Source organism: Mus pahari, chromosome 9 (assembly GCF_900095145.1).
Source record: "Mus pahari chromosome 9, PAHARI_EIJ_v1.1, whole genome shotgun sequence".
NCBI classification, from domain to species: Eukaryota; Metazoa; Chordata; class Mammalia; order Rodentia; family Muridae; genus Mus; species Mus pahari.
Genome location: NC_034598.1, coordinates 34,334,693 through 34,362,192, shown reverse-complemented (window position 1 = coordinate 34,362,192; position 27,500 = coordinate 34,334,693). Strand labels below are relative to the sequence as shown.

The following is a 27,500-nucleotide window of genomic DNA, read 5'->3' as shown; positions in this document are numbered from 1 at the left end:
TCTTCTCGGCTACACTGCAGATGTCCCTCTCTCAAAAGCGACTCCTGCGCACAGCATTGTGGAGAAGTGTTGACTCACTAGCTTGATTTTAGATTTTGTGGTCTGCGTAAGGTTCAGCATGTGTGGGGCGTGTACCTCCAAAGCTAGCTGCCCGTCGTTGGGCATTGATGCTCCCATTGCCTAGCAGGGCCGATCACAGAGGAGCCTAGGAGATACTTGTTGCATCCAGTTTCGGCTGACGGAAGTGGGCTGGCTTTGACAGCCCCTGCATCCCTACTCTGTTCAGAGAGATGTAAATCAGAGTCTGACCCTCAGCAACTGACCCTTAGCTTTGTTTAGGTGTCATTTCGATCAGCGTGGCTATTGGACACAAAAGTCACTGCCGGCCTTACCTACGAGCGCAACCAAGTGTGTCAGGCAAAATCTGTTTGCCAAGGCAATTAACTCCAGGGGGTCCAGGTCCAAGTTGGGTGACAACTGCTTGGTGTAGAGGTATTCCAACACTGCCCGCATCGACGTCTTGTTTATATTTGGGAGGTGAACCTGCAACAGTGTAAAGAAGGCTCAGTGCTGCTACGGGAACTGGGGGCTCATACGGGACATAGGGGAACTAAGGGCTCAAACGGGATGCAGGGAGCTGGGGGGGGCGGATCATACAGGACGTGGGGGCTGTACACCTTCAGGCTAAGGGTCTTAGGAACATCCCAACCACGTGACCTGGTACCTGGCAACTGTAGGCATACCATTCCGAGGCTATGCAGAGAGCGCCCGCCGCCGTCGGTATTTATGGCTGTAAACCTTAACAGTTTGATTTGTAGGTGACAAAGAGTGTGGCTACCCGTCAGAGACCGGGGCAGAGCTTTAAAAATGGCTATCTGGGCATATAAATCAGACAAACGGGTCGTAAGTGTGTTATTACATTATTGGCCCTCCCTGTCAAGAAGCCGAGGGTACTCCGTTGTGGAGGGAGAAATCTGGCAATGTGACAGGTGTGAGTTGCTGCTAGCCACGTGGTCGCAGACATGACAGAATCCCGCTCTCAGGGGGCCAAACCGGCAGAATGACCACACCAGCCGCCCCGGTGACAGGCTGCGTTCCAACAACCCATCAGCATCTCTCAGCACTTTGTCTATACTTCAGTTCTTTCTCCCACAACCACACGAGCCCAGAACTACACATCTATCATTTGGTCTCGGCAGACCCAGAGTAGCCCAAGGACTCTGCCGTGGTACATGTGGAGACACTGTTTTAGTTGGGTGCAGGGCATGATCCCTTGCAACAGCCTCTGTCCTGTGTGTCTAGAGCTATTGTTATATAACACGTTACACTTTCAAGGAATGACCTGGGGCCCCGGTCTTAGATGGAGGAGGTGGGGATCTGTGTTAGTTCTTCACTAACTCTATGTATGTGGTGGTTTAAATAAAAGCCACCTCACAGGCCCGCAAGGACTGGCACTGTTCGGAGGTGTGGCCTTCTTGGAGGAAGTGTTGTCACTGTGGGTGGGTTTTGAGATTTAGAAGCTCAAGTCAGGCCTAATATCACCGTCTCTTCCTGTTGCCTGAGGATCCAGATGTAGAGTTACCATTTCTCTTTCCAGCACCAGGTCTGCCTGGATGCTGCCACCATGGTGACTCTCTGAAGTATAAGCCAGCCCCAGTTAAATGTTTCCTTTATAAAGAATTGCCTTGGTCATGGTCATGGTGTCTCGTCGCAGCAATAAAACCCTAAGCCACTCCACGAGGCGGGGACGGACACGGTATAGAATGGCGTCCTTGTTTTTCTGACTGGAGTGTTACTTTAATAGGAGCGTCTGTGTGCAGCTTTCCACACACCCGGTCTAATTTGATCCTTCCATCTGTCCCAGGAAGAAGAGACTATTAATTTTGCTATTTAACGGACAAGGACACAGCAGTCAAGGAGGCTGAGTTTCACGTCCAAGGTTGGAGGGTTTGTCAGCGGGGACTGGGACTTAAGCCCAAGGAGCACATTTCTGAAGTTCGCAGGCTGAAATGCTTTGTAGACTGGGTCCTTATGGCAACACTTTGGGTTGCAGAGCGAGAAAGCTGCTGATTTCATAAATAGCTCTGCGAGCTAGAGTTCCAGTTTGAAAGAATGAACCGTTATAGACTTCTTAACCATGGCAGTTAACAAAACAGAATAAAGCATGTAAAAAACCATCACCCCTCCAAAAATATATGTATGTATGCATGTATGTATGTATGCATGCATGCATGTATGTATATATGTATAATGTGTGGTTGCATCTCTCTATATTCATGATTATATCTGTGCCATAGGCTTAGTCACTTCCTATACATACTCATGTAAAGAGGGGAGGCTGAGGACGACCCTGCACACACACACACACACACACACACACACATTCTGTGTGAGCTCGTGGGTAAGCTTTCCAGAGCAAAGCTATTGCCATGGTTGATATTGTTCTCCTGGGCAGTCAGTCACTGGCCATGTCCGAGGAGGAATATACTTCCAGGTAGAGTTATTTCTGTAACATGTCATGGGGAAGACTTGGAACGAGCTCTTAGAAACAGTAGGCATGGTGGTTTATCCCCTGCTCTCAAGACACAGACATGGAAAACAATGATTCCCTGAATAAGCTCCTGGGTCATTAGCACCGACTGTCATTTCAAGTCCCTGGTCTGACCCCCGTGATGACGGAATGTGAGGAGTCAAAGCTGATATTATAATCTTAGACTAGCGCTGAGCTAAGATGGCCATTTGCTGCTGACAGCTCCACCTCTCCTGTCCCTTCAGTTTCCAGGACAGACTGTAACAACACATACTGGTTCACCTGTCCCCTGCAGATGTCATAATGCCCCTCCTTCCCTGTAGCTGTCACACCGGAAATAAGCTCTATCACTGTGCATCTAACATTGGGCACACTGTGTGTTTGCTTATACACATGTATATGCATTTTTACTGTACTGATAACGGATAACGGATCGACAGGAGCCACAGTGTAAGAGCTCATCTCTAGAAAAGTGTTTGGGTTCCTGGGGATTCTTTTAGGTACTTGAGTGCTAAGGTGCACAACTTTCAAATTTAACCCATTCGTAGTAAAAGCATCCACGTTTTCCAAAACGCCAAGAGCTTTAATTGCAGATGTCGGGCAGAGAGTGTCTGCTGGCTCAGCTATCGATGGGGGATGGGAGGTCTTTTCTTTCAGAAATGGAGGTGTGCAGTGTGTCTTTGAAGGGACAGGATAAGAGTGTGTGGGCTGGCCCAGGAGTATGCCATGAAGTGTGCCTGTGGACACACAGGTTAAGTACCCTGTGGCCCTTATCCATGCTAACGTTACTTCTTCATTGATGCTGGGCTTTGGAATCTCTAAGATTGCCTTAGCTGTGGTTGCTAACTAAGAGCGCTTTCGGACAAAAAGGCCACAGAAAATACAGATGTGACAGGCATTTCCTAAGTAGATAGGAATTGTTTCTGGGAACAGGGGAGGAGAGTCCAGTGAGCACTGCCCTGGACCCCTGAGTCCTCAGAACTGCTCTGATGTGTGTAATCTCCAGCGACCACCTGCTTCCCTTTTGACAGTATGACGTCAACACCTTTGAAGTGATGACTCATACTGGCAGGTCTTCTTAGGGACCCTTAGGAGTCACCGAGGAAGGAGAAACACCAAACCCTTTCATAATACCTCGTTTCCACCTCGCTGCTGATTGCTCATTAAACAAAACAAAACAAACCCTGTTTCTGTGATCTCCATGCTTATAGTTAGCCATGTAACAATAGGGAGGACCTGCTCATAGCCTTTGAAAACAACCCATACCGAGCCACAAGAGATGGGGCATAGCTGTCCACACCCCACCTTTCCAAGGCAATGCCACAAAACAGTGATGTGACCAAAACACAAGACAACTGCACCCTCATCGAGGCCCCGTGCTCCTCTTCAGTTGGTTTAACATTGGCATTGCGAGGATTAGCTCAGGCCATTGGGGCTGTCACTACAGATAGTCTCACATAGAGTGAATAGAGTGAATAAGCATTCCAGAGCTAGCCCACGGCTTACTGTACCCCGGCATGCATTTGAAGCAGATGGCTTGCCGGATACCTCGGTGGGAAGGAATGAGGCTTACTGCTACGTTAAAAGTAACAAAAAGGAAAAAAAAATGGTAAAATAGAAATGCCTTCGATATTAAGGGATAAAATGTAAAGGGGCTCTCGTGGCTCGCTGTCCTCTTTTCTACATACATGTGTATAAAGTTTCTCTCTGGACTCTGAAAAAAAAAAAGTGGGCTGACTTTCAGAGAGTAAGTCAGAGTTCCCCAGGACAAAACAGACTTAAATGATGATCTAGAATGGCTGGGAAGAAGGTTCCACATTTAAGAGCACTGGCTGTTCTTGGCTGGTTGACAAGTTTTTTGGGTTTTTCAAGACAGGGTTTCTCTATATAGCCCCGGCTGTCCTGGAACTCACTCTGTAGACCAGGCTGGCCTCGAACTCAGAAACCCACCTGCCTCTGCCTCCCGAGTGCTGGGATTAAAGGCGTGCACTGGCTGCTCTTAATGGAGGACCAGAGTTTGCCAGCACCCACACAATGGGTGGCACCAGCCTGCAACTCTAGTTCTACGGGGTCTGACCTAGACATCGCATACAGCCATATACAAAAAAGAAAAGAAAAGAAAGAAAGAAAGAAAGAAACCTTTAAAAAGACAGCTTAGAAAGGCTAATGTCCAATAATAAGGATAGAGCCAAGTCCTTCCCGGAAGGCTTGGTAAGCATTTCACGCGTGACGCTCTGTTCCCTGTGTAACCACTTTCACCTTCCTGTCTTTGATTAGAAGATAGGCTGGCAGCTTCACCAGAGCTGTTACACGATGAGCACCCTTACCCCACAGTGAGAGCACTTAAGGGTAGTGACAACATTTGCTGGGCACGGCATATGCTCCGGGCATGGCATGCACACTTCCATGTTTAGCCTGCTCTTGGGAGCACTCTTTCTTGCCATTCTTGTCTAATAGATGAAGAAGGTTTAGAGAAGGCTGGCTGCTGTCCCAGGTCACAGTCACACTGAGATAAAAGTTCATGAGCACCTCTTATGGTCTCTTTTAGAAACAGTGAAAAGGGGCGGGGGTGGGGTGGGGTGGAAATGTTGGGGTTGTTGGGGATCATGAGAATTTGGTGACATGGGGTTGTGATCATTTTTTTTTCTCCCCAGGGGTAGTAATCACTGCCCTGCATTAGTTTTAGCTTCAGTCCTCAGCGGGGAGAGCTAGGATTGAGTTCTTCCAGAACCCTGTTGAACAGGTGGCCTTTTCCCTGCCTGGGTCACTCACCACAGGAGGCATGCGTGTGCTCACACGTGTGCTGCTAGGTTTTGCTTTGGTCACCTCCACTGCACATGTTAATCTGGAGCGATTAGAGTCCCTTCTGTGAAGGGATAAAGGGGGATTAGTGTCCCTCTCCTTGGGTCAGCGCAGACACTGTTGCTCTGTGACTGGGGTCTTGACCTTGATTATCAGGCTTTCCTTAGCATAGCAACACCATAAGCTGGTGTGGAGGGGCTAGAAGGACGAGGGGCCCATGTCAGAAAATGCCAGTCACCTCAGGTTAGATGGAGGGGGAGGTACCCCCATCTTTCGTGTAAGAAGGCTAGACTCCAGTCAGCATCAATGCTGACCAAAACTATGGTGACTAGCATGGACTAAATGCTTAGGAATTTACAGGCTCTAACACACCTCACAACCCCATCTGGGTCACGACTGAATGCTTTACTAAGGGAGACTCAGAATGCAGAAGTCACTTGCTCCAGGCCACCTAGCTTGGGGGTGAAGAGTTGTCTTGGGTCAGAGGGCCCCTTCTCTGGGTAGCTTCCATGCAATTGAGAAGCCTCCCATACCTTTGAGCACACATGAGGGAGACTTAGTGAATCAAGAGACTGACTGGTTTCCTAAGGGGGCTGGAGGAAGCTGCTGGGCTCTTTTCTGGGCTCTGATTCAGCAGCAACTGTGGTTTGTTCTGGAAGAAGGAGGATGGCCCAGTGGCCTTCTCAGCCTTGGCCATCCCTGGCTTGTGGCTCTAGGATTCTGTTTCCCTACTCGGAGAGGCAAATGCGGGCTCCTGGGGCACTGTGGGAGTCCTCCGTGCTACCCACTCCCAGCACCCCTTTTGAAAAGTTAGCCTTTGTTTTCAGTATTCCTTTTGAAAGTTGGAAGAGATGCTGAAATAAGCAGCCTAGTCCTTAAGGACAATAAACTTGATGGGGTATCCCCTGTGTTAGTGTGTGTGTGTTTGTGTGTGTGTGTGTGTGTGTGTGTGTGTGTGTGTGAAGATGCTAAGGAATACTGCAAAACTAAACAGAACTCCTCACCCCACCTATACTTTGTTAGAAGTGTTTGAATGGAATTATTATTTTTTTCCAGCAGTGTTTGTAGAAAGATGAATGTGGGTTTTTTTTTTTTTGTTTTTTGTTTTGTTTTGTTTTTTACAAGAATACCTGAGACAATCTAAAGAGGTCTTTTTTGGGGGGAGGGGGGAGGGAAGGTAGGACCAATCTGCTTTTGCTGGACCCGTGCACTTTGAAAAGTGTGTCCAGTATAGTGAACACTCACTCAAGTCCCGTTTCCTTACACACACACACACACACACACACACACACGCACACACTCATATACATAAACCTCAGGGTTTGGTCTCCAGTGCTGTGACTCACCACTGGACCTCAGGGTGACACACCACTGGACCTCAGGGATCACTAGGCATATGCACCAGGTTGCAGATGACACCCCTGAGGCTCCAAGACTGGATTGGGGAAGGTCTCCTGCCTGGTTAAGGAAGGCGCTGGTCCTCCATTAACCAAGGATATTTTTCCTTCCCCAAACTTCTAGAAGACAGGCTTGCTTTTGATAGTATCCCGCCTGTGGACATGAGCTAGGAAGTATGGCCGGTCATGACTCTTAGCGGAAGAAAGGTGTGACAATGCATCCTGGTGCTCTCGCATGAGTGACCGATCAACTACCTACCGTTCCTCATGACTGTCCACACAACAAGTGTCTACACAGCAAGTCTTGCACTAAAGAAAGCCTGCGGAACTCTTCCACGGAAGCTGGTAAAGGAGAGCTCCCTGGGCTACTTAAAACCTTCTGGGCTTCCACCAGCCGTACCTCGTGGTTGGCGCTTTCCACAAAGGAACCCCCGAACATGGCCGCCATCCACTCGCAGCTACAGATCAGCAGCGGCTTGTGGGCGCTGATGGCTCCGTCATCCAAGGTAAATGTCACGTCTGCCAAGGATCAAGGGAACAAGACTGTGAGCCAGCTTTCACCCCAGCTTTCACCCCAGCCTCCTGCTCTGGGCACATCCAGGAGATGCTATCTCTCACGCTCTCTTCCAGGCCCACCGATCCTACCTCCATCCATCCATATGTTTGGCATATCCAGCTCCCACATCGAGTATACACTGGAACATTGTACACAGGGTCCTAACACAAATTCTCAGAGCCAGAAAGTAGCAGAAATGAGAGGATTATCTTTTCGTGGTTTCCTTGGGTTTATACGGCTTTTGACACATATACACATGCGTAATGACAACCCTGGTGCAGGACTTACGAGTTTAAACGTGAGATTCACGTATGTTTCATAAGAACCCTGTATACACATCCTGCAAGCACTTTCAATCAACTCAAGACATGGTTCATTGTTTAATTTACTCTAAAGTTGTCACTTTTTTTTTATTAGCATCCATGATTGCGTCTGGATCACTGTGCCCAGTGCTTGAAATAAATGCTTCCACTTTGATTTTTGTCCTGTCAGGACAGGCATGAAGTTTACCACATGCTGACGCTCAAAAAGTTGGAGTTTGGAGCATCTTGGGTCTTGTATTTTCAGGCTAGGGATGGATGGTCGGCATATACAAGGCCATATACAAGGTTTGTTCATCTATCTCTTATTACTGGTTGGCCACGTGCGTCCTAGGTATATAGCTATCTCTCTGACTCTGACTCTCTCTTTCTCTGTGTGTATGTGCGCGTGCATATAAGCATTAACTGAAGGCTATCACTTCATTCCCAATTTATCAGGAAATGTCTAACAACTGCAACACTTTAAGGATGTGTGCGTGATTTATTGTAGCTAAGAAATCAGAATAACCTTCCTATGCCACCCATTATCTATCTCAGACGTCTCAGTTACCCCCAAGGGACATGACAGGGCTTCTCTTCCATCCATGGATCCTAGGAGAACCCCCACTCCTGCCCCTGACCCCCCCCTCTTGCCTAGCCTTGTCTGGGCAAGCCAGAGAGGCGTCAGTCAGCTTTCACGAATGTCCACCAGTTAATCTAATACTGATTCACAAACACATTCTTTTCAGTCACATTGTGGGTTGCTTCCACACCATGGCAACCAATGTTTGTAGTAAATGTTGCTCCTTGCTTTGAGGTGAACTGGGTGACTCAGTCTCTGTTCTTGTGGAGTTCCATGGCAGGGATTGTGGAAGACAAACATGAGCCTAGGAAGGCGGCTTTTTACTGAGGAATCTGCTTCTTCCCCGCCCCCCACCCCCCCCTACATACCGGGATAAAGATTTTAGAATAAAAATAGTGTAAATGTATTAGACAGAGTGATGGGAAGGTCAGTACATCAGACTGGAGGCAGTCTCCAGAGAGCTTGTTTGTGGAAGGACAAGAGTGCTATGCGTGACATAGTTATCCAAGATGGAAGAAGAAAGACCAGGGCCCAGGAGTGCAATGGCAGAAAATAGACCAGGTATTGTCATGTCCTCGTCAACACGCCTCCCTCTCCCCTCCCCTCTTTCCAGGAGGCCTGCTCTACCCTGTGACTGCTGAAGGCTCAGGGACTAGGTTTCTGTAGTGACAAGGCTTGGCTTCTTGTCCTCAACCTTGCCACTTAACTGACTTAGTGACCTGACCCCTCAGGTTCTTGTTTCTCAACCTCTGCAAGGTGGAAAGACCACCTCTCATGTCTGAAAAGCAGCTAACTAGCAAAGGTAAAGTTGATCCCTACTGTCTTCACCAGTTATTCCGCCCAGCCCCGCCCTGCCCCGAGCCCTCAAAGGCCGCCACGGATCCCTGGGGCCCTGCTCACCTGAGAAGGTGCCCTTGCTGAGACATTCTTTGATCCGATTGGCTTTCCTGACATGGAAGGCTTTCGTGATCTCCTGATTCATAAAGGCTTCCTTGTTCATGATATTCTCTACCATCATCCTCAGATCAAACATCTCCAGGACCTCGGCCATCTGAGCCAGCCCCAGCAGATCTTTCTCCTTTTCGTCCAGCTGCCCAGAGTAGAGGAATCTCAGCAGGGTCCGGAAAGGGCCTGACTGCATCGATGGGTCCAGCCTGACCACAGTCACTGGGCCCACCCGCTTGGAAATAGGGTTGACCTGCATCTCTCTGTGCATGCTGACAAACCCCTTGCTCCAGCCAGACAGGGCGTGTGCCTCGGAACCCGAGGCCTCCATCTGCAAAGCCAAACTCTCAGGCAGGTCCTGGCCTGAAGATGCTCCAGGGTCAGCCTGAGGGGTACTCTGGGGGCCATCCTTCCCTTCCTCGGCTGATCCAAGACTCTGCGTCCGCCCCTGAAAATCCCTGCACGGCACTGCCTCATCAGCTCCTCCAACCCAACCCGGGGATTCTTCACACTCCATTAAAAAAAGGTCGTAGAATTTGGAAGAAGAGGTAGCGAGGTAAATGCGGTGCGCAAAGATGTGCTCCTGGTCATGGAGAACGAAGAGGACGTCGGCGCACAGGGGATTGTCCAGTAAACAGGCAGCATCGCTCGTCCCCGCGGACGGACACTCGGGGACCTTGATGACCGGGGGAGGAGCTTTCGGAGGTAGGAAGGGCGCCTGAAGCAGAGGCTTCTGGACTTTTTTCAAGTGGGATTTCCAGAACTGCAGGTGCCGGCGGGAGATGAGGGCCGCTCGGATGGCGTTGTCGAACACGTCCTTGATGCCAAACTGGTCAAACACGCTGGTCTCGTAGTAAGGGATGCCAAGTTCCTTTGCCACCTCGCGGCCTTTTTCTGGGGGCAAAATGTCACCTCTCTTTATGGGCCTGAAAAAGAAAAATTAAGTAAATGCATACACTCAGTTTTCTTTGAAGTGGGGAGGGGGACGAAGAAGGGTGTCTAAGTTCCCAATAGAATTGTACATTTAAAATCCCATGCACTTCTTACATTTTTGTGTTTAAAATCCTGCAAGGCTCTTGAAAACTCATAATCAACGGTCACTCCAAAATAACGGATTATGGCGATAGTAAAACATACCGTTAGTATTAACGGTGGTAACAAAAGTATTGGCTTTTGTTACCTATGCGATGCTGAGCAAGCAGTCTAACCTCTTTTAAGCTTTGAATTTCCATCTTTTATACAGGTATGATGACCCCGGGCAAACATGGGCCCCTTAAAGAAGAGGCTTAAACAGGATAATAAATACACTTGGCATTGTTCTCAGTAAATGGGAAGTGCTTGGTAAAACATCACTACCAAGCGGTAGTGGTGCACACCGTTAATCCCAGCACTCCAGAGGCAGAGGCAGGCAGACCTCTGAGTTTGAGGCCAGCCTAGTGTACAGAGTGGGTTCCAGGACAGCCAGGGCTACATAAATAACTCAAAACAAAACAAAACAAAAGTTATCACTACCATGTTTGTCTTTATCATCACATTTCCTTTTTTTTTTAGCTTCAAAATGTACCCACTTCTACTATCTGGGAGTTCTATGAAGTACTATTTCATTCTGTAGTGAGAAGAAACAGGCAAGAAGTTCTGTCACCTAGAGCACATATACAAGCTACTAGAAACTTCTCCTAAGTGGTTAATATCCAGACTTCCCAACTCTTGGTTCAAGGATCCTCATCCAGTGGCTTCGAAAGTCTCTCTCTCTCTTGGATTCATGAATCCTTTTCTGTGTTTCCTCAGCTTTCTTTCCATCCGCCCCTATCAGCCTTTTCTTTGGACTGGTACCCCAGTCTCCTAGCTGGCCTCGCCTCAGGATCTGCGTTTAGAGCTCAGAGTTCCTTCACTGCTAGGAGTATTACAATAACATGGGTAAGGCTCAGCCTGCAACTCTGTCAATTTCTCCTGTTTCCACAAAGCCAGTGGAACAAAGCCCTCGCCCTTTCAGTCTGGCGCACAAAACTCATTTACAATTTAATCAAACCCAGGAAGGCCAACATAAGCAGTCCAGGCTGCTGGGCTCAGGATAATCGCAGGGAGAGATTCCAGAACAGACAAGATGCAATTTGCTACAATTCTTCGAGAAACACAACCCTCCCGATTCTGACAAATGCTCTTGCTGACCTTTTAAACACTTTGCCTTTGATGCCAAAAGTCATATGCTTCCCAGGCCCTGGCCCAGGGGAACAATGACAAGACTGGATGGAATTTGGATTTGAAGACCTGGACTGAGAGAGAGGAGAAGGGAGAGAGAGAGAGAGGGAGGGAGGGAGGGCACACCTCAGGGTGCTGACAAGGGTGGAAAGATACAGGGAAGAAGGTCCAACTTTAAGGCTCTTTCTGTGGGCCTTAGGTGATCTTTGTCCTTAGGGCTGGCTTGAAATTTGCTAATTGATTAACCCAAAGCTTATGGCTAATACCCTGCTTCGCGGAATCTCTAAGTTGTTCTATAAAAGGACTGGTCTGTCAGCTGTGTGGACAGCTCTACTAACCTTTTTCTTCAGTCACCCCCACACCTGGGTGACTCTGGACATTCCATTCTTAGTCCATACATGTTAGAACCAAGGGGTTGGGATGACCCGTCCTTGTGAATTCTATCCAGGATGCACCAGAAAGCACCAGGCAGGGTTTAAGACCTGTCTCATACACCAGTGCTTTGATAGCATACAGAGCGGGACCCAGAGAAGGTGCTTGTGATATGCCAACTGGGTTAATACTGAAGCAAGACATTGCTATCAGGATTCTGGGGGAATTTTGCTCTTCAGCAGAGCATATGGGTACGAAGCGGACACAGTGGTTTTTATACAAGGGTAACTTCTGAAAGCATAGATTTAAAAAGCTTTACTGATTTATGTACATGATGAATTATGGGTGTTTTATCTGCACGGACACTCCAGAAGGGGGCATGAGATTTCATGGGACTACAGTTACAGATGGTCGTGAGCCACTATGTGGGTGCTGGGAATTGAACTCAGGACCTCTGGAAGAACAGCCAGTGCTCTAAACTACAGAGCCATCTTTCCAGCCCTGAGCATAGGTTTTTAAAAAGTCTTATTTCCCCCTCCCCCAAAATTGGTATCCATAGTGTGCACATAGTAAAAGAAATCCCCTACTTTTTAAAAAAGATTTATGTATATGATGAGTACATTGTTGCTGTAATCTGACATAACAGGAGAGGGCATTGGATCCCATTACAGATGGTTTTGAGCCACCATGTGTTTGCTGGGAATTGAACTCAGGATCTCTGGATAAGCAGTCAGTGTTCTTAACCACTGAGCCATCTCTCCAGTCCTATTTTTTTCTTTTTTCTTTTCTTTTCTTTTTTTTAAAGTCTGATACTTTGTTAATATATGGAATTAGATGTATTAAAAAAAGCCATGTCTGCTTTATTTATTTATTTATTTATTTGCAAATATAATTGCATGTTTTTGTTTTTGTTTTGTTTTGTTTTTTTTGTTTTTTTTAGGTGTTTTGCTCCTTTTTGAGGCAGAGAGCAGAGATTCACTGGGCAGCCCTGGTTGACCTCGAACTTGCTACGTAGACCAGGTTGGCCTCAAACTCATGGAGATCCACCTGCCTCTGCTTCTCAAGTGCTGGGACCACAGGTGAGTCTCATCACGCCCAGAGCCACCGGACACTGGCTGAGGCCTAGTGCTATGGGACTGCAGTCCCCTTGGGAGGCTGAGGCAGGAGGGTCACAAGTTCAACAAACCTGATCTATGCTACTGAGTAAGTTATGGGCCAGCCTAAGAAATTTAGTAGGACCCCCCCTCCCTACTCCCCTCCCCATCTCCGGCTTGAAATAAAGAGTGAGGAGAGGACTGGAAATGTTGCTCAGTGGTAGAATGTCTCCTTAGAATGTGGAAGGCCTTAGATTCCCTCTCCAGTACTGCACAAAATGTTAGAAATCAGAAAAATACTAGCAATACCAAAACCAATCTAGACACGGTTGTGGGAATTAAAGCTCGTCTTTGTTAGGGTGTGACACTGGTCTAAACTGGCGCTGACCATTCTGAGCTTTTGCTAACTTTAAGTAGGCACAATTGCAAGAATGTGACTATTTTGGGTGACTGACATTTTGTATAGGACTCTATTCAAATACAGTGCTTTATCTAAAGCACTACCACACACCCCATTTTCTACTATGGAATTTCTCCAAAGCACTGGCCAACCATTTTATGAGATTGGATTATCAGCACAGTAGCGTCTGGATGAATGGATGACTGAGTTTGTTAAAGCTTATGGCTCATAGGTGTAGCCTCCTCGGTGGCCAATGAAAAAGCGGAAGTGTCTGTCTGTAAAGCTCTGTCTCCTCACCCAGGTGCCAGCCACAGGCAGGGTCCTCAGCTTACCTTGCTAAGGGGCGTCTAGCCCGGTTAACGGCCTCCAGGTCGGCGTAGCGGAGGTCTAGCTGGCAGCCAACCAGGATGACAGGCGTTCGAGGGCAAAAGTGCTTGATTTCTTGATACCACATGGTTTTCACATGATTTAGGGAGTTAGGGTTCGCGATGCTAAAGCAGAGGACCACAACATCGGACCTGAAAGGCAACCGCGGAAGAGGCTCACACGTGTCTTGCTAGCCCTCACAGTCCATCTCTCTTCTCCCGCTTATTTAAGGCTGTCATGTCACAGTTAAAATAATATTTGAAACCAGGGCTGGATATTAAACCCATCTATGAATCATGCAGACAGCCTGCTAAGCCCCCCACATTCCAGCCCTGACACGCCCACGAGGTTCTTTTTCACATCACACTGTGGAATGTGGATGCGCTTAGGATCCTCCGTGAAGTCTCCTCCCGCCGCCACCCCCCCCCCCAGCCCCGCAAGAGATGGTCACCCAGAGTAGTTTAGTCCTTGAATTCCCAACATGCCAGAACTATTTCTGCTCTCGAGAAATAGTTGCAAGATGAGAGGAAACGATAAAGACTACCTTTCACCCACTTAATAAAACACAAAAGGCGAAGATGACCCGACCCAATGAGAGAAGCAAACAGCTGGTGAGGAGGTCCGAGGTATTTGCCGCATGGCGCCAGCAAATACAAAGAAGGATGTCGGCCCTTCTTGCCCACGCACACAGATACAAAGCACAACCCCTTTCTTAGCTGCTTCCAAACAGCGACAAAACCTGACTTGGCAGGACTTTGGATTTTTTTTTTCTTCTTCTTGTTTTTCAAAACTAGGTGTAAAGAAAACGAAGTAGATTGAGGGCCGATAAGGTCAGACAATACTGGAAGCAGCCACCTCCCATGTTACAGGTGATCCACAATGGTCCATGGGAAAAAGAACCAAGAAAGGAAAGGCTTCTGCTGAAAATCTAAAGACAGGAGCTTCTATTTTGACAGTATAACCTACCGGTCTAGAAGTCAAAGAACGGTTGTGTAAGACGGGCTGTTCAGATATGGTGCTTGATGGTAGGCGGCAGGCAGGGATTATGACCCCCCTTCTATGTTAAAATGTGCTGACTGATCATTCTTTTTTTTATTTTTATTTTTTTTTAGAACAGCTAGGCAGGGGAATCGAGAACAGGAAAGGTTCTTCTCAGGGAGTTGAGGCTTTCTTACTAACTGACTCATGGCTTTATGAGATGTTAATTTATGGCCTTTGTAGTTTATGTAATGGGAAGAATCGAGTCTATGAATTAAAAACCCTTCCTAAATCATTAATGAGCTCTTCTTCCTACACATCAATGGGGGCAAACAAATATATGCAGGCAGTCATAAAAGTTCTAAAAATAATCATTTGTGATGCAGGAGCTCGGCGGGACACTTTCATTAAATGTGATTTTTTTAAGTTTAGTCTTTCTGTGTGTGTATTTGCCCACGCCGGAGGGAGTGGGGGTGGGTGGGGGGACTGCATCAGACATATAGCAAAGGCAAAAGTCCCAAGTTTAAGATGTTCTCGAATTACAGAAGAAAAGCGAGGACTCAATGCAGATGAATTGCTCTGCACCATTAAGATAATATCAAGTGTCCTAATGGAGTAAATAAAGATGGTATCCAAGGTTTCTGGACGCCAACGGGTGCAGAAATACATGTAAATATATAAATGGAAAGGAGAGGCAGCTTGTCTGTGACATTCTGATTTAACTACTCAGTCTCGCTTCCAATCTGCATAAATAACAGTATCCAGTAACATGGAGAATGTTTTGAATATTAAAAAAAAAAACAGGCTTAGCTTTCTGTTATTTACCTTCCTGTTTATATTTGGTATCTAATGAAGTCTGGCTTTGTCCCGGATCATAGAATAAAGCCACCACAGAATATTTGGCATACTGAGAATAACACGGGTGGTTCAGCATCTCAGACAGAGAATAAAGCAAATGCATCCATTGTCAAAATTGAGGGATCCTTTGTGTGTGTGTGTGTGTGTGTGTGTGTGTGTGTGTGTGTGTGTGTATCTATCTGTTGTGTATTTATTATAATTGGTGCCATCATTTTCCACGTTAGGGCACGCAGCCATGAGGAGAGTCATTCTAAGAACTTCATTTCTGTGGCAGATGTGTAACTAAACATCAACTCTACCACCTCATTTTCATGAGGTAGCAAAGTGAGGTTTTGAAATCCCAGCTTACTTGGTTGTCAAGGTAACCATGAGACCACTCATGCCATGAAACACATAGGAGTTACAATCCAGATGACCCAGCAATCAAGCCCAGACAGGACCTGGGGTGGGGGGTGGGAGGTGGAATGGTAGTGGACAGATGGAATCTTCTGTTAGCAGCACAATTCTGTGACACAATGCAGGTCCAGAGGCACCAGTGTCTTACCATATCACTCTGGCATCTAAATGTTTGAAATCTTCGGGGGAACTGGGGAGAAGATCAAGTGTTCTGAAGACATGTTGCCTCAAAATTTCAGAGTAATTTGAATAGGGAACAACACTATCATTGTTGTTAAAATAACCCAGGGAATCAAAATTTTTATGTGTATCTTAGCATAAAGTTTTTCTTTTCTCTTTTCTTCTTGTCTAACTGCTATGTGAAATCTATCCCCATTATTTCACACTGAAGTCAGTTAAAAGTGAGATTAAGCTTTAACTATTCACTCGCTTGTGTTTAACCCAAGTTGATCTAAATACAAACATGGGAGAAGCCCGGTGTGTGCTCTCAGCAGAATTTTCACGGAAGGACTTCTTGTCCAGTGGACAAATTCCAACAGAAGCTGAGAATCAATGGTCAGAGAGATGAAGCTGTGGACAGAGATGCCTCTAACGCCTCTTCCCAAAAAACCCTTTCCTAACTGGCAATATGTCAGCATTCTCTGTGGTCTAATCACCCACTGAGGTCAAGTCACTATTTAGAGAATACCATTTATTCCTTCTAGATTCCCAGCCCCTCCTCCCACTTTTTTTTTTTTTTTAAACCTAGTTCAAGGCAGGAGATGGGCAGCTAAGAATATTTCCAGTTTGGGGCAGGATTCCAAGGACTTTAGAGATATGCATTCCTGCATGGGGGCTGCACAGTGTCTGACATAAACCCGTATTTTAAATGCCTCCCCTACAGAAGATAAAGAGGAGAGAGACAGCTTCTAGAAGTTCTGTCTCCGTGGCTCTGTTACTGTTTTGTCTTGTTTTGTTTTGTTTCAGTTTGGAGAGTGGGTTTAAAAATAATTGTGGAGGGTGTGAGGTTCGCAGACTCTTGGCAGAGTGGGTTGTCTGGAAATGACCTCAGGGTCTATTTCAGTTGTAGAAAGAATGGTAGGATTTAAGTGGAATTCTCCAGTTTACCTGGGGTTAAAAACCCTGGGAATTCATAGACAAAGCCCTGGGTATATTGAGCTTTAAACTCCCAAATTTGAGTAGTAAGAAGATGTGGGGGGGGGAGGGATTTTTGAATGAGTATTGTATTGATTTTTATTTTAAAAATTATGACTGGGATAAGTGTGCTTATTAAACAAAGTCAGAAACACACACACATACACACAGAGGCTAGGAATACATCCTTCTGTTCATTAGCACACTGAATATGTGTGCGTGTGACTGAGTGTGTGTGTGAGTATGTGTGTGTTTAAGGAAAAAAAAAACCCAATTTCTTGCTCCTAAAAAGAAATATCAGCATATTTCTCTTGGGCACTGGCACATCAAATAATGTCCACAAAGTAATCTTGTGATTGTTTTCACTCCAAATTGGTCTGAAGTCAATGTTAGAGCAATTGGGTGTGTCTAGCCTCAGAAGAGAGACGGGAATGGGAGAGGGACCAAGTCACCCAAGACTGTAGGGGCTGAGGTCAACCTTGGTTGCCTCTGTTTTTCTTAGTATGTTAAATAAGCCCACATATATAATCCCCCCCACCCCCCCAGTTTTCCTTTGGGGAGGAAATACTGGGCAAAGATAGAATGTGAAGGATTGCTAGAGATGCCCGGGTAAAGTGTGCATGCAAAGCCTGGGCTAATCTTTGTTGAAGAATTAAAGAAATCTGAGAAAAGCTACCCTTTCCCCATACCTTGTTTGGAGCCAGACTCAACAGCGGTCTCAAAAGCTGTCTTTATAAGTATAGGGAAGTGGTGGGGAACAGACTGGAGAAGCTACCAGAAGCTTGAAGGCAGTGGCTGTTAGGAATGCAATTTCTAAGTCCTTTCCTATCACAGAGGGTTCCCCATCTCTGCTGGGCCCATCAGCCTTGCCACGGGTGTCACACTGAGGGGACTCTGGGCCTGCGTTTCCTATCCAGCTAAGTGAAAGCCCCCCCCCCCCCGACCCTCCTCTAGCCAATCATCTTTTATCTAAAAACATCAGGCCAGACCTATTTTGACAGGCAAGGCAAACAAAAGCGTCTTCCTCCTGGCGTCCAGGATGTAGGGAGTCAGTAGGGTGGCCACATGCCCTTCTCCAGTGTGCTCAGCTCAGGGTGGATCTTATGCAAGACTAACATTCAAACTTTAGAAGAAGCCCCATGTTGTATTTTCCTATGTTCCGTATCGGACTGCCATCTTTTCATTGTCTGTATATTTTCTTGAGGCTTTTTATTCTGTGTTCAGTATAAGCTACCATTGCCTCTACCTACTTAACTTTTCTAGGAGGGACCCCATGGTGATCTTTACACAGGTAGGAGGTCATAGTTACAGCCAAACAGGTTTTCTGGGCCAGTGTATAGGAATCTGCCTCTAGCCACGATTGAAGCAAGGGGATCCTGGCCTTGACTCAGGGGCCTTTGAGCCTCTGCTCCCCACTGGTAACTGAGGTAGGTTATTTCCAGCAACATTTCCGAACCATTCACATTGACCACACACCTCTCATGCATTATACTCTGACGGTGTTATGCGAACAGACACATTGGGACAGCGCAGGGAACATGGTGAAGGGTTTGGAGCACGTGGCCCTGGGTTTTAGTAGGGGTGCAGCCTGGGTATATGAGATGCGGAGGGAGTTGTCAGGGATGGTGCACACGACGGGGGCTGGAGATGGATGGCTGAGGAAGCTTGAACTCATGGAGGATGGACGGGCCTGTTGGGGGTGGGGTGGGGTGGGGAGGAGCGCCTGGCTGGGAGATCTGGGGGAGAATAGGGCTGAACCATGCAGGACCCCAGGATGTGAGCGGAGAAATCGAGCCAATACTTTACCAAGAGCAGTGAAGCTTCTTTAAGTACAGATGTTATGTGGGGGAAACTGTCAAAACATCCTGAAATATATCCAGATTTGGGAGCAATTAGCATGCGTGGACTACTTCTTCTTCCGAGACTGTCAATGCAGTTTTACCGGGAAGCCGACTACTGTTATATCCGGCTCCCTCCACCCAACAGAAATTTGGCTAAAACAAGGCACGCTCTTAAGAGTGGGCAAGAAGCATCCACAGCCCACCTGTGCAGACAACGGTAGAGATTCAAAGATGGCCGGTTCCTCCACCCTCGTACAAATGGTACATCAGTTAATGGCCATACCGACCAAAGTGGTCGCTATCATCACAGTTAATCTTGGTCACTAATGAGGATTTAGAACAGCCTGTGGCACACACCTTTAGCTGTGCCTGTAAGGGGAGGTCTCTGAGTTTAACTGGGGGAGGGGGTGGAGACCCACCCTGAATATGGATGGGGACTGGGGCCCCAAACCAAATAAACCAGAGAAACCGAGCTGAGCACCAGCACTCATCTCTGTCACTCGACTGTGGACATTCTTGTCACCACAGTTTGAGCTGCCGCAAAGCTGCTAAGGCGGACTATGTCTCCAGACTGTGAGCCCAAACAGTCTCTTCCTCTGTTAAGTTAGTTTCTGTCAGTAGTTTTGTCGATGCAGCGAGAAAGCGGCGAATGCAGCAACCATCGATCAGACCCCTGCCCCCTCATGCCCACGACTTGTTCCTCAGAGGTGGTCTTACACTTCATGCAGTCGTTACCAGAAGCAGATTGAGGGTGAAGTCGAGTGAAAATTCCATCAGCCTATTACAACAAATGGTCTCAACAGCTTCACTTAATGCCTGGCTGACAGACCCAAAAGAACCAAACCAAACCAAACCAAAAACCTCCTTGGTTTGTCAGGGCGAGGGAAGCCGAAGCAATGGCGTCTCCCAACTCCCAACTTTTTTTGCTCTCTGGTCCTCTTTACTTTTCCTCAAAGCTAAAACCCAGAGAAGCATGCTTCCTGTGCCGGGCGGTAAGGTCAGCAGCAGATCCAGGAAGTCCTCTGTGTCCTTGGCCGTGCCGGTGGGAAGTCTCTGGGATTAGTGGCCAGGACTCTTAGGAGGTGAAACTGTCAACCAGCCACCCTTTCTGAGCATGATATGAAAGCGAGATTTTTGTCCAGGCTTCTCAGCAACCCTCCTGAGTCTGTGAGGTCCACGGGGGCTTGCTCGGTGCGTCATCCTGTCTCCGTGGGCAGCCATCTCACCATTCCTTCCATACATAGCAGTGACAGCCCACTGCAGTGTCTTGGAGACACTGGGGACAACTGTCCTGGCTGTCTATCTTTATTTTTTTTTTTTAATCATGCCTGCCCAGTGGAGGATAGGCACAACCAGAAACAGAGAATTGGATGCTAGGTAAAGAGCCAATCAGAGCACGGAATAGAGAAAGGAGGCCGGGGCAGAGCTGCTCGAGGTGAGATCTCTGGGGAGGGTCTCTCTGGTGTTGATGGTCCTGTAATAACTGAAGGAAGGGAGGGGCCACACATGCTGCTGTGGGTACAGAAGAGTTCAAAGCCACAGCTAGGGCAAAGACGAGGCACCAAGGCAGGATACTTCTCTGAGGAAAGGGGCACATTGCTAGTGCACAGTGGCGAGGAGGAAGATGGAAAGGAAGCAGAACCACAGAGAGGCTGAGGTAGGAGGACTCTAGGGGTGGGTGGCTTTGACTTTTGCTGATCTGGTGGAGTATAATTTCTCGTTGAATGAGCTAGCCTCCTTGTTAGGATAGTATCTGATTAAACTGGTGATGGAGTGCCCAAGGATCAGGGGTCAGGAAGGGAATGTACAAGGAGAAAGCAGGAGACTGGAGAAGAGGCAGAACCCAAGGTCGGTGGTGACATCCTCGCTTGGCCTTGGGAGGAGAACACAGTGCAGGTGGTATGGGGGACTGCAGAAGGTTGTGCCGACGGGGCTTGAATGGCCAGCTCCTGGATGGGACCAAGTGACACAAAAATATGTCTGGCTTTTACTCAGCAAGCTTACCACAGCACTGTTATAGTGTGTGCCGCTAACTGTTCACAGTGCAAGGAGCTAGCCCATTTTTCAGGATTCCCTGCACTGTGTTTACTAGATTGGTTTTTTATCTCATTAAAAGGCCTGTGAGGTACCCCAAAACACAACACGACAGGTACACAGATGTCTGCAGACTTGGAGTCTGAAAGAAACGAAACTAGGCTAATGAAGTCGGGCAGGGGATCGGCTGGAGTTTTTGTAAGGAATGAAAACAGAATGTGAGTCGTTACAATTCTTCAGACTATTGTTCCTGGAAGCCCGCCATGGGATGTCTTGGGGACATGAGCAGAGGTTAGCCAGCTAATATGCTTTCTTAAAAATTACTTGAATTCGTCTGATAAATCCGTTGGCTGCCTTCCTAACTCTGGAGGAACAATGGCTGCTTCCAGGAGTGAGATTCTCTCCAGAAAGCCAAAGAAATATAAAGAAAGGGAGCAGATCGGTTTTTTTGGATTAATTCTAGGAGATTACAATTAGATTAAGGCTCAGGGATGTTCTTAATTACAAAGACCATCTTGCTTTTAGACACACACAAACACACATACACTACAGACAGACAGACCATCTTGCTTTTAAACACACATATTCAAACACACACACCACAGGCAGACACACAACACACACAGACAGGCACATACACGTATACCACAGACAGTCAGAGAGACAGACACACAAAAACCACATATAGCACAGACAGGCACACACAAATATACACAGCCACACCACACACACACACATACACACAAATATAACACAGACAGAGAGACACACACATACACACAAACATACACAGACATAGGCACACACTCAGACACAGACACACACACACATACCAAGTAGATGAGTCTGAAACCAGTGAAGTAGATTTAAGAGACAATTCCCTATTTTCTCTATTTAATTTCTCTTCCTGAGCCTAGAAATGTGTCCTTTGTGTGGTTTCCCGGCTCACTTTAGGGATGTGTGTCAGGAGTGACTGGTGTTAAGAGTTGTTGGTCGGTTATCAAACTTACCAAGAAGAATTTCTGAGAATGTTTTGTGTAGCAGGCAGGACCAACTGGACAAATAATGGAAACGTCTTTAAAATCCACCCAGAAAAATACCTTTCAGGTGGCAGTCGGTAAGAGAGAGGTGACGTTTCCTTTTGGCTCACAGCTGTGTCCTATGGTCTGTAGTTTCTGAAAGCTGGTTGTAGAATGACTGACCACAGGGTTTTCCCACAGTCTCCTGCCCTTGACCCAGCTAATTGGAAAGAAAAAGCACGGTGGCCTGGAATCTATTTCCTCATCAGAAAACCCCAAAACAGAACTACCCAAAATTGGAGGGATTTTTTTTTGTTTTTGTTTTTGTTTGTAATTCCTTTTACTCCATATTGAAAAGTCAATGTTGGGGCTGGAGAGATGGCTCAGTGCTGAAGAGCACTGACTGCTCTTCCAGAGGTCCTGAGTTCAAATCCCAGCAACCACATGGTGGCTCGCAAACATCTGTAATGGGATCTGATGCCCTCTTCTGGTGTGTCTGAAGACAGCTACAGTGTATGCATATACATAAAATAAATAAATCTTAAAAAAAAGAAAAAAGACAATGTTGCAAATTTGATCTCATTGGTAAAGCTTGCAGTTAGTAAAGGAAAAAAAAAAGTCCAAAGAAGGTGACCACTGTTCTCTCTGTCAGCATCCTGACTGTGGCACTCTTGGGGCTTCTCTTGGCTCTAGCTACTTTACTGGCCAAGCTACGGGGTGACAGCCTTCCTGATCACGTGACCATTATTATCTCTGCTCATTTGGACCTTGACAACTGTTGTAGAGTAGAAATGACTCTAACAAAATTCAGGGAGGTGACACCCAGGAAAGAAGTAACCCTTAATTGGAAAAATCATCTATATCAATGGAAAACCATCCGCTTCCATAAAATAATCCTCGAAGAATATTCTTGAGGACCATGATATGCTAGCCAGTTAAAACTGCAAGTAGAGAGAGGCAAGTTCTGGTGACACTGTTTGTTTGGCTAGAGCAAGATGAAGCGCTAGAGAGAGAAGGAGACCCGGGATCGAAAGACAAGCAATGATGCACCCTATTCCTCAGCTCTGCACCCTACAGTGCCCCCGTGCCCCCTCCACTCCCAGATTTCTGCTACATGTTCCATATCTAAGTGGACAGTTGTGGCGGACAGGAAAGAAACCTCTCTCACAGAACCGAATTTCTATCTCCCCGTCACAGGGACCCAGAGAAACAAACCTTATGGAAGAGAGGGACACGAACACAGACTAAGCATGGCCCCTGTGATGAGAGGCAGCAAGTCTCTGGGTTGGGGGATCTCGCTCTGGGAGAAGAGGACCAGCTTGGCTCTGTGTGACAGGAGGAAGGTGGCCCATCCTTAGCTTTGAGAGTCTGTCAATCTCATTTTCTTTATCAGCTCTGGAGGCTCAAGGTCTCCCTCCCTGCCTCCCGCCCCCCCCCAATCTTAAACTTTATGGAGATAAAGTTGAAATACGTTAAGCTTTCAGGATTCATCTAGCATATATTTAATTTGGTTGGTTCTGACACCTTTATTCCCCCTGATACTGTGATCGTGATTAAAGATAGCTTTTCCATCACACCTGAGTTTCCTTGTGTAATGGGTTTGGTAATCTGCTCCACTTCTTGTGGTTTGGATGTGAACTGAGTCTTCTAGGCTCACTTGTTCGACTAGTGGATCCCCAGCTGGTGAGGCTGTTTTGGAAGGAGAGGGAGCATCCAAGTGTGGAAGAAGTGGGTCATTGGGGAGTGGGACTTGAGGTGAAGGAAGTGGGTCACTGGTGGGCGGGGCTTGAGGTGCTGTAGCCTGGTCCAACTTCCTGTTTGCCTTCAGCTTCCTGACTGCAGGCACGATATGAGTTGCCACTTGATGCTCCTGTGCTTCCCCACTTGGGTGGGCTGCATCCCTTCCTCAACTGTGTGAGCCAAAAGAAACGTCTCCCTTCCCCAAGCTGCTCTTGTTAGTTTGTCTCAGCAGTGAAAGATTGAACCCATCCATCTTCTCTAGGCGACCAGCTCATAGTTTGTGGACTTCTATGGGGTCACACAGCATCTGGACTTGGCTACTCACTGCCCACTGACCGGAAGTTCTCCTTCTTGTCTTTCCCTTCTGTGAGGCTTGGTAAAGAATGAGGTGACAGTCCCCGAAGAGCGGTCACCTACCTGTGGGCCCAGGGGGCACCTGCTTCATGACCACTCAAGGACTGGCCAGCACTGGCTGGCTCATCTCATCCCAGAACTAACTTTAGAAGAAGCACCCTGCTGAGGACTGGGTTCACAGACCTGGGGTCTTGTTCTAAGGCCACAGTAGAGTTCATCCAGTTCCTTGGGTTACAGGAGCTATAGGACACAGTGCCTTCAGGGCACAAGCTGTAATAACTTAATAGACCCCCCTGATACAACCTCGTGGGAGGGATGTGCTAGGTGACATTCCATATAGCCTCTCCTTTGCTATCTGGTGTCTGTTTGTAAAGCCAGCTGTCAGGGCTAGGGGACAGGAGCGGAGAGCACAGATCACCTGTATTTGGGTGCAGAATTCAGAGGATAACCAAAATACTCAGCAACCCAGATGATTAATATTTTAAAAAAAATTTAAAATAAACCCACGATCAATAAGGCATCGGCATTTTAAACAAAGGCCAGAGCCCCAATGAGCTTGAGGCAGAAGAGAGAGTAAAAAAAGCAAGCTAAAGATGACTCTGTCCCTAAAACTATTTACATTTTCAGTCCAAGGTACTCATTCATTTTGTCCTGTCGTGACCTCAGCCAACCTTCTCCTGACATATCTGTGGTATAATAGGCCGTCTGCCACTCTGAAATTACCCAGAATGTTCCTGGACAGGACAGGCGAACTCAGAAGACTTGCCAACAGATGTGCCCATCATCTTTTCACATTTCTCTTGTTATTGGCCATAAGCTTAGGCAAAGACACAAACCCTAGGCAAACAGAGTCTTGAATATTTTAGAGTGCCTCCATGAGGCACTGGAAACTGAGTGTAGCCAAGCCATATCTGATTTCATGGACTTTTAACACGAAACCCAAGCCATCTTATCTAAACAGACACCCAGAAACCGCAGCTCTGATTAATGTTATCATTTAAAACACACACTGTACTCCTCGTAGGGGCAAACAGAGCCAGAGAGAAATCTGTATAGAAATGCAGCATGCCATAAATGAACCCAATTAGACTGTAAATAATGCACAGACCGGCCGGCAAGGAGGGCAATTATGGTGGCTCTAAATTGCGCAGTTAACTGTTTTGGAGGGAAAAAAAAAAGTCCCCCTCCCCAATTACCTAGAATTATCACTTTTCCATATCTGGGAAGATGGCTTGGTGGGTAAAATGCTTGCCTTAAAATATGGAGGATGGCGCACTGATACCCAGAACCCTTGCAAATGCCACATGGGTGTGGGTGCTTGATGGTAATCCCAGCACTCAGACATAGGTGCCCGGGATTCCCTAGAGTAAATTGGCTAGGGACATTAGCTGTGTCGGTGAGCTCTGGATCAGATGAGAGACTCTGCCTCGAAGAGTCAGCTGAAAGTGATGGAATGAGGTTCCCAACACTACCCTCAGGCCTCCACGTGCAAATGCCCAATGTGCACACATAGGTGCACATTTTTGCACACCATACACACATATACATATATATGCATATATGTGTGCATACCATACACACATATACACATATATGTACACATCATGCATACCATATACACATATACATATATGTACACATTTATGCACACTATACACATATATAATACATAAACATTTATCTACACCATACACACATATGCATATCTATGTACACATTTATACACATCACACACATATACATATATACTTATACACACCACACACACATATATACATACACATTTATGTACAACACACACGTATATAAACATTTATCTACACCATACACACATATGCATATCTATGTACACATTTATACACATCACACACATATACATATATACTTATACACACCACACACACATATATACATACACATTTATGTACAACACACACGTATATAAACATTTATCTACACCATACACACATATGCATATCTATGTACACATTTATACACATCACACACATTTATACACATCACACACACACTACACCACACACACATATATACATACACATTTATGCACACCACGCACACACACACACACACACACACACACACACACACACATAAAGCTTTCACAGTTGGCTGCTTAGGGATGCATACAAAGAGTGGGATTATCTGCTGCTGCGGGTTAAGGTGACTACCTGAAGCCCTGGAGCATCCCAGCTGGAGAGACAGGAGAATGCTGGTTGTCACTGTCCACACAGACAGTGAGAGACATATGAGACCGGGAGGAAGTGGCCAGTGGGGCCTGCCACCTAGCCACGCTGTCAGCCACGAATGAGGGGGGGAGTGGCGGGATGTGGGCTTTGCAGTTCGCCAGACCAGGAAGGAAAACTCAGCTCAGCTCTGTGGCAGCTGCCTGACCTTGGCCCTTCCTGTAGCTGCTTCCTCAACTGTGAAATGAGCTTACTTTGCAGGGTCACCACGACAACAAGGCTGCTGGATAGGATATGAAGGACTCTGGGCAGCAGCTCGGACATCCAGGGCTGCTCGGCTTATGTTGGAGTCGCTGCCGACACCTTTAGCGTCACAGGATTTTAGTATCACCTGACCCTGGGGCAGATGAGCCAAGGAAACAGTGACATCTGTGGTTACTTACACGAGCTTGGCTTGGAGGAGAGGGACCGAGCGTCCTATGTGCCTTCCTAAAGGCACAACTCATCCCTTTGCTGTCCTTTTCAGATGCCCAGTATCAAAGTGTGACCTGTCATTCTCAGAGATGAGTGATATCCCTTTAAGAGGCTCTTCGTTGCCAAGAAAAGAACGGCTGGTGACAGTCATGGTTACTATGTATGGTTTTATTCCTGACATTTAAAAAGATCCAGAGAAGAACTTTAAAAGTTCATCCAAAAGTGAATGGTGCTCGGGAGGCGGGAGGAAGACCCCATCAGCTGTTGTGCTGGGACGGGTGGCTTGCCTTCCTGAGGGCAAAGGAGCCAGAAGGTAAACTGTGGGCAACAATTCCAGTCAACAATTGCACAAATACGGAAGAACAGAGAAGAACTTTGCTCTCCAAGGTAGGGTCGTTTTCCGCTGCATCCTGTTTAAAGTGAGATGGAGGCACCTTGGTGTAGGAGAAGCAGCAGGAGCCCCGGAGTCCTGGAGAGCTGCAGGCGAGAGACTGCCCCTTGAGACACAGGACTGGGAGGGGAGGCAGTTCCTCACTAGTGGCGTGGAGACCACCTGCCTCTTAGGGTTTCTCAGGGGGATGGGTTACCTGATGTTGGCCGAGATAACACATTGTCTGAGATCTAGGAAGACCTTTGATACACTGGAGCTAGCCTTTCTAGTTGGCAAAGTAGGGGGAGGGTATAGGGTTAAATAGTAAGCCACGGAGAGCAGTGGCCTTCTGTGTACAGTTAAACCAAGTTAGAAAGTTTTCAAATTCCAGTTGGCCAGCTGCCTGCCCCTGATTCCTACGAGACCTTCTGGATTGTTCTAGAAACCAGACCCTTCTGTGCAGGGAGTACTGGAGGGGTAACATGTGAGCTTCCTTTGTGTTGAGAAGCAGAGAAAGCCAGGACTGAGGTCTAACCAAGGCATCCTGAGATGAGT

The 27,500-nt window shown here is 47.0% G+C and overlaps 1 protein-coding gene across 8 annotated transcripts in view; it reads right to left on the bottom strand.

The window, feature by feature from the left end:
• The window catches only part of Rhobtb1 (Rho related BTB domain containing 1), a 132,584-nt gene that overhangs the window by 12,089 nt on the left and 92,995 nt on the right, over window positions 1-27,500 (bottom strand). For all 8 annotated transcript variants that reach the window (XM_029542623.1, XM_029542624.1, XM_029542626.1 and 5 more), the window contains 4 exons: window positions 13,510-13,695; window positions 9,068-10,038; window positions 7,130-7,248; window positions 393-543 (listed from right to left, as the gene is read on the bottom strand). In XM_029542623.1, the coding sequence (XP_029398483.1) occupies window positions 393-543; window positions 7,130-7,248; window positions 9,068-10,038; window positions 13,510-13,695 (1,427 nt within the window). The remainder of the gene's footprint in view (window positions 1-392; window positions 544-7,129; window positions 7,249-9,067; window positions 10,039-13,509; window positions 13,696-27,500) is intronic.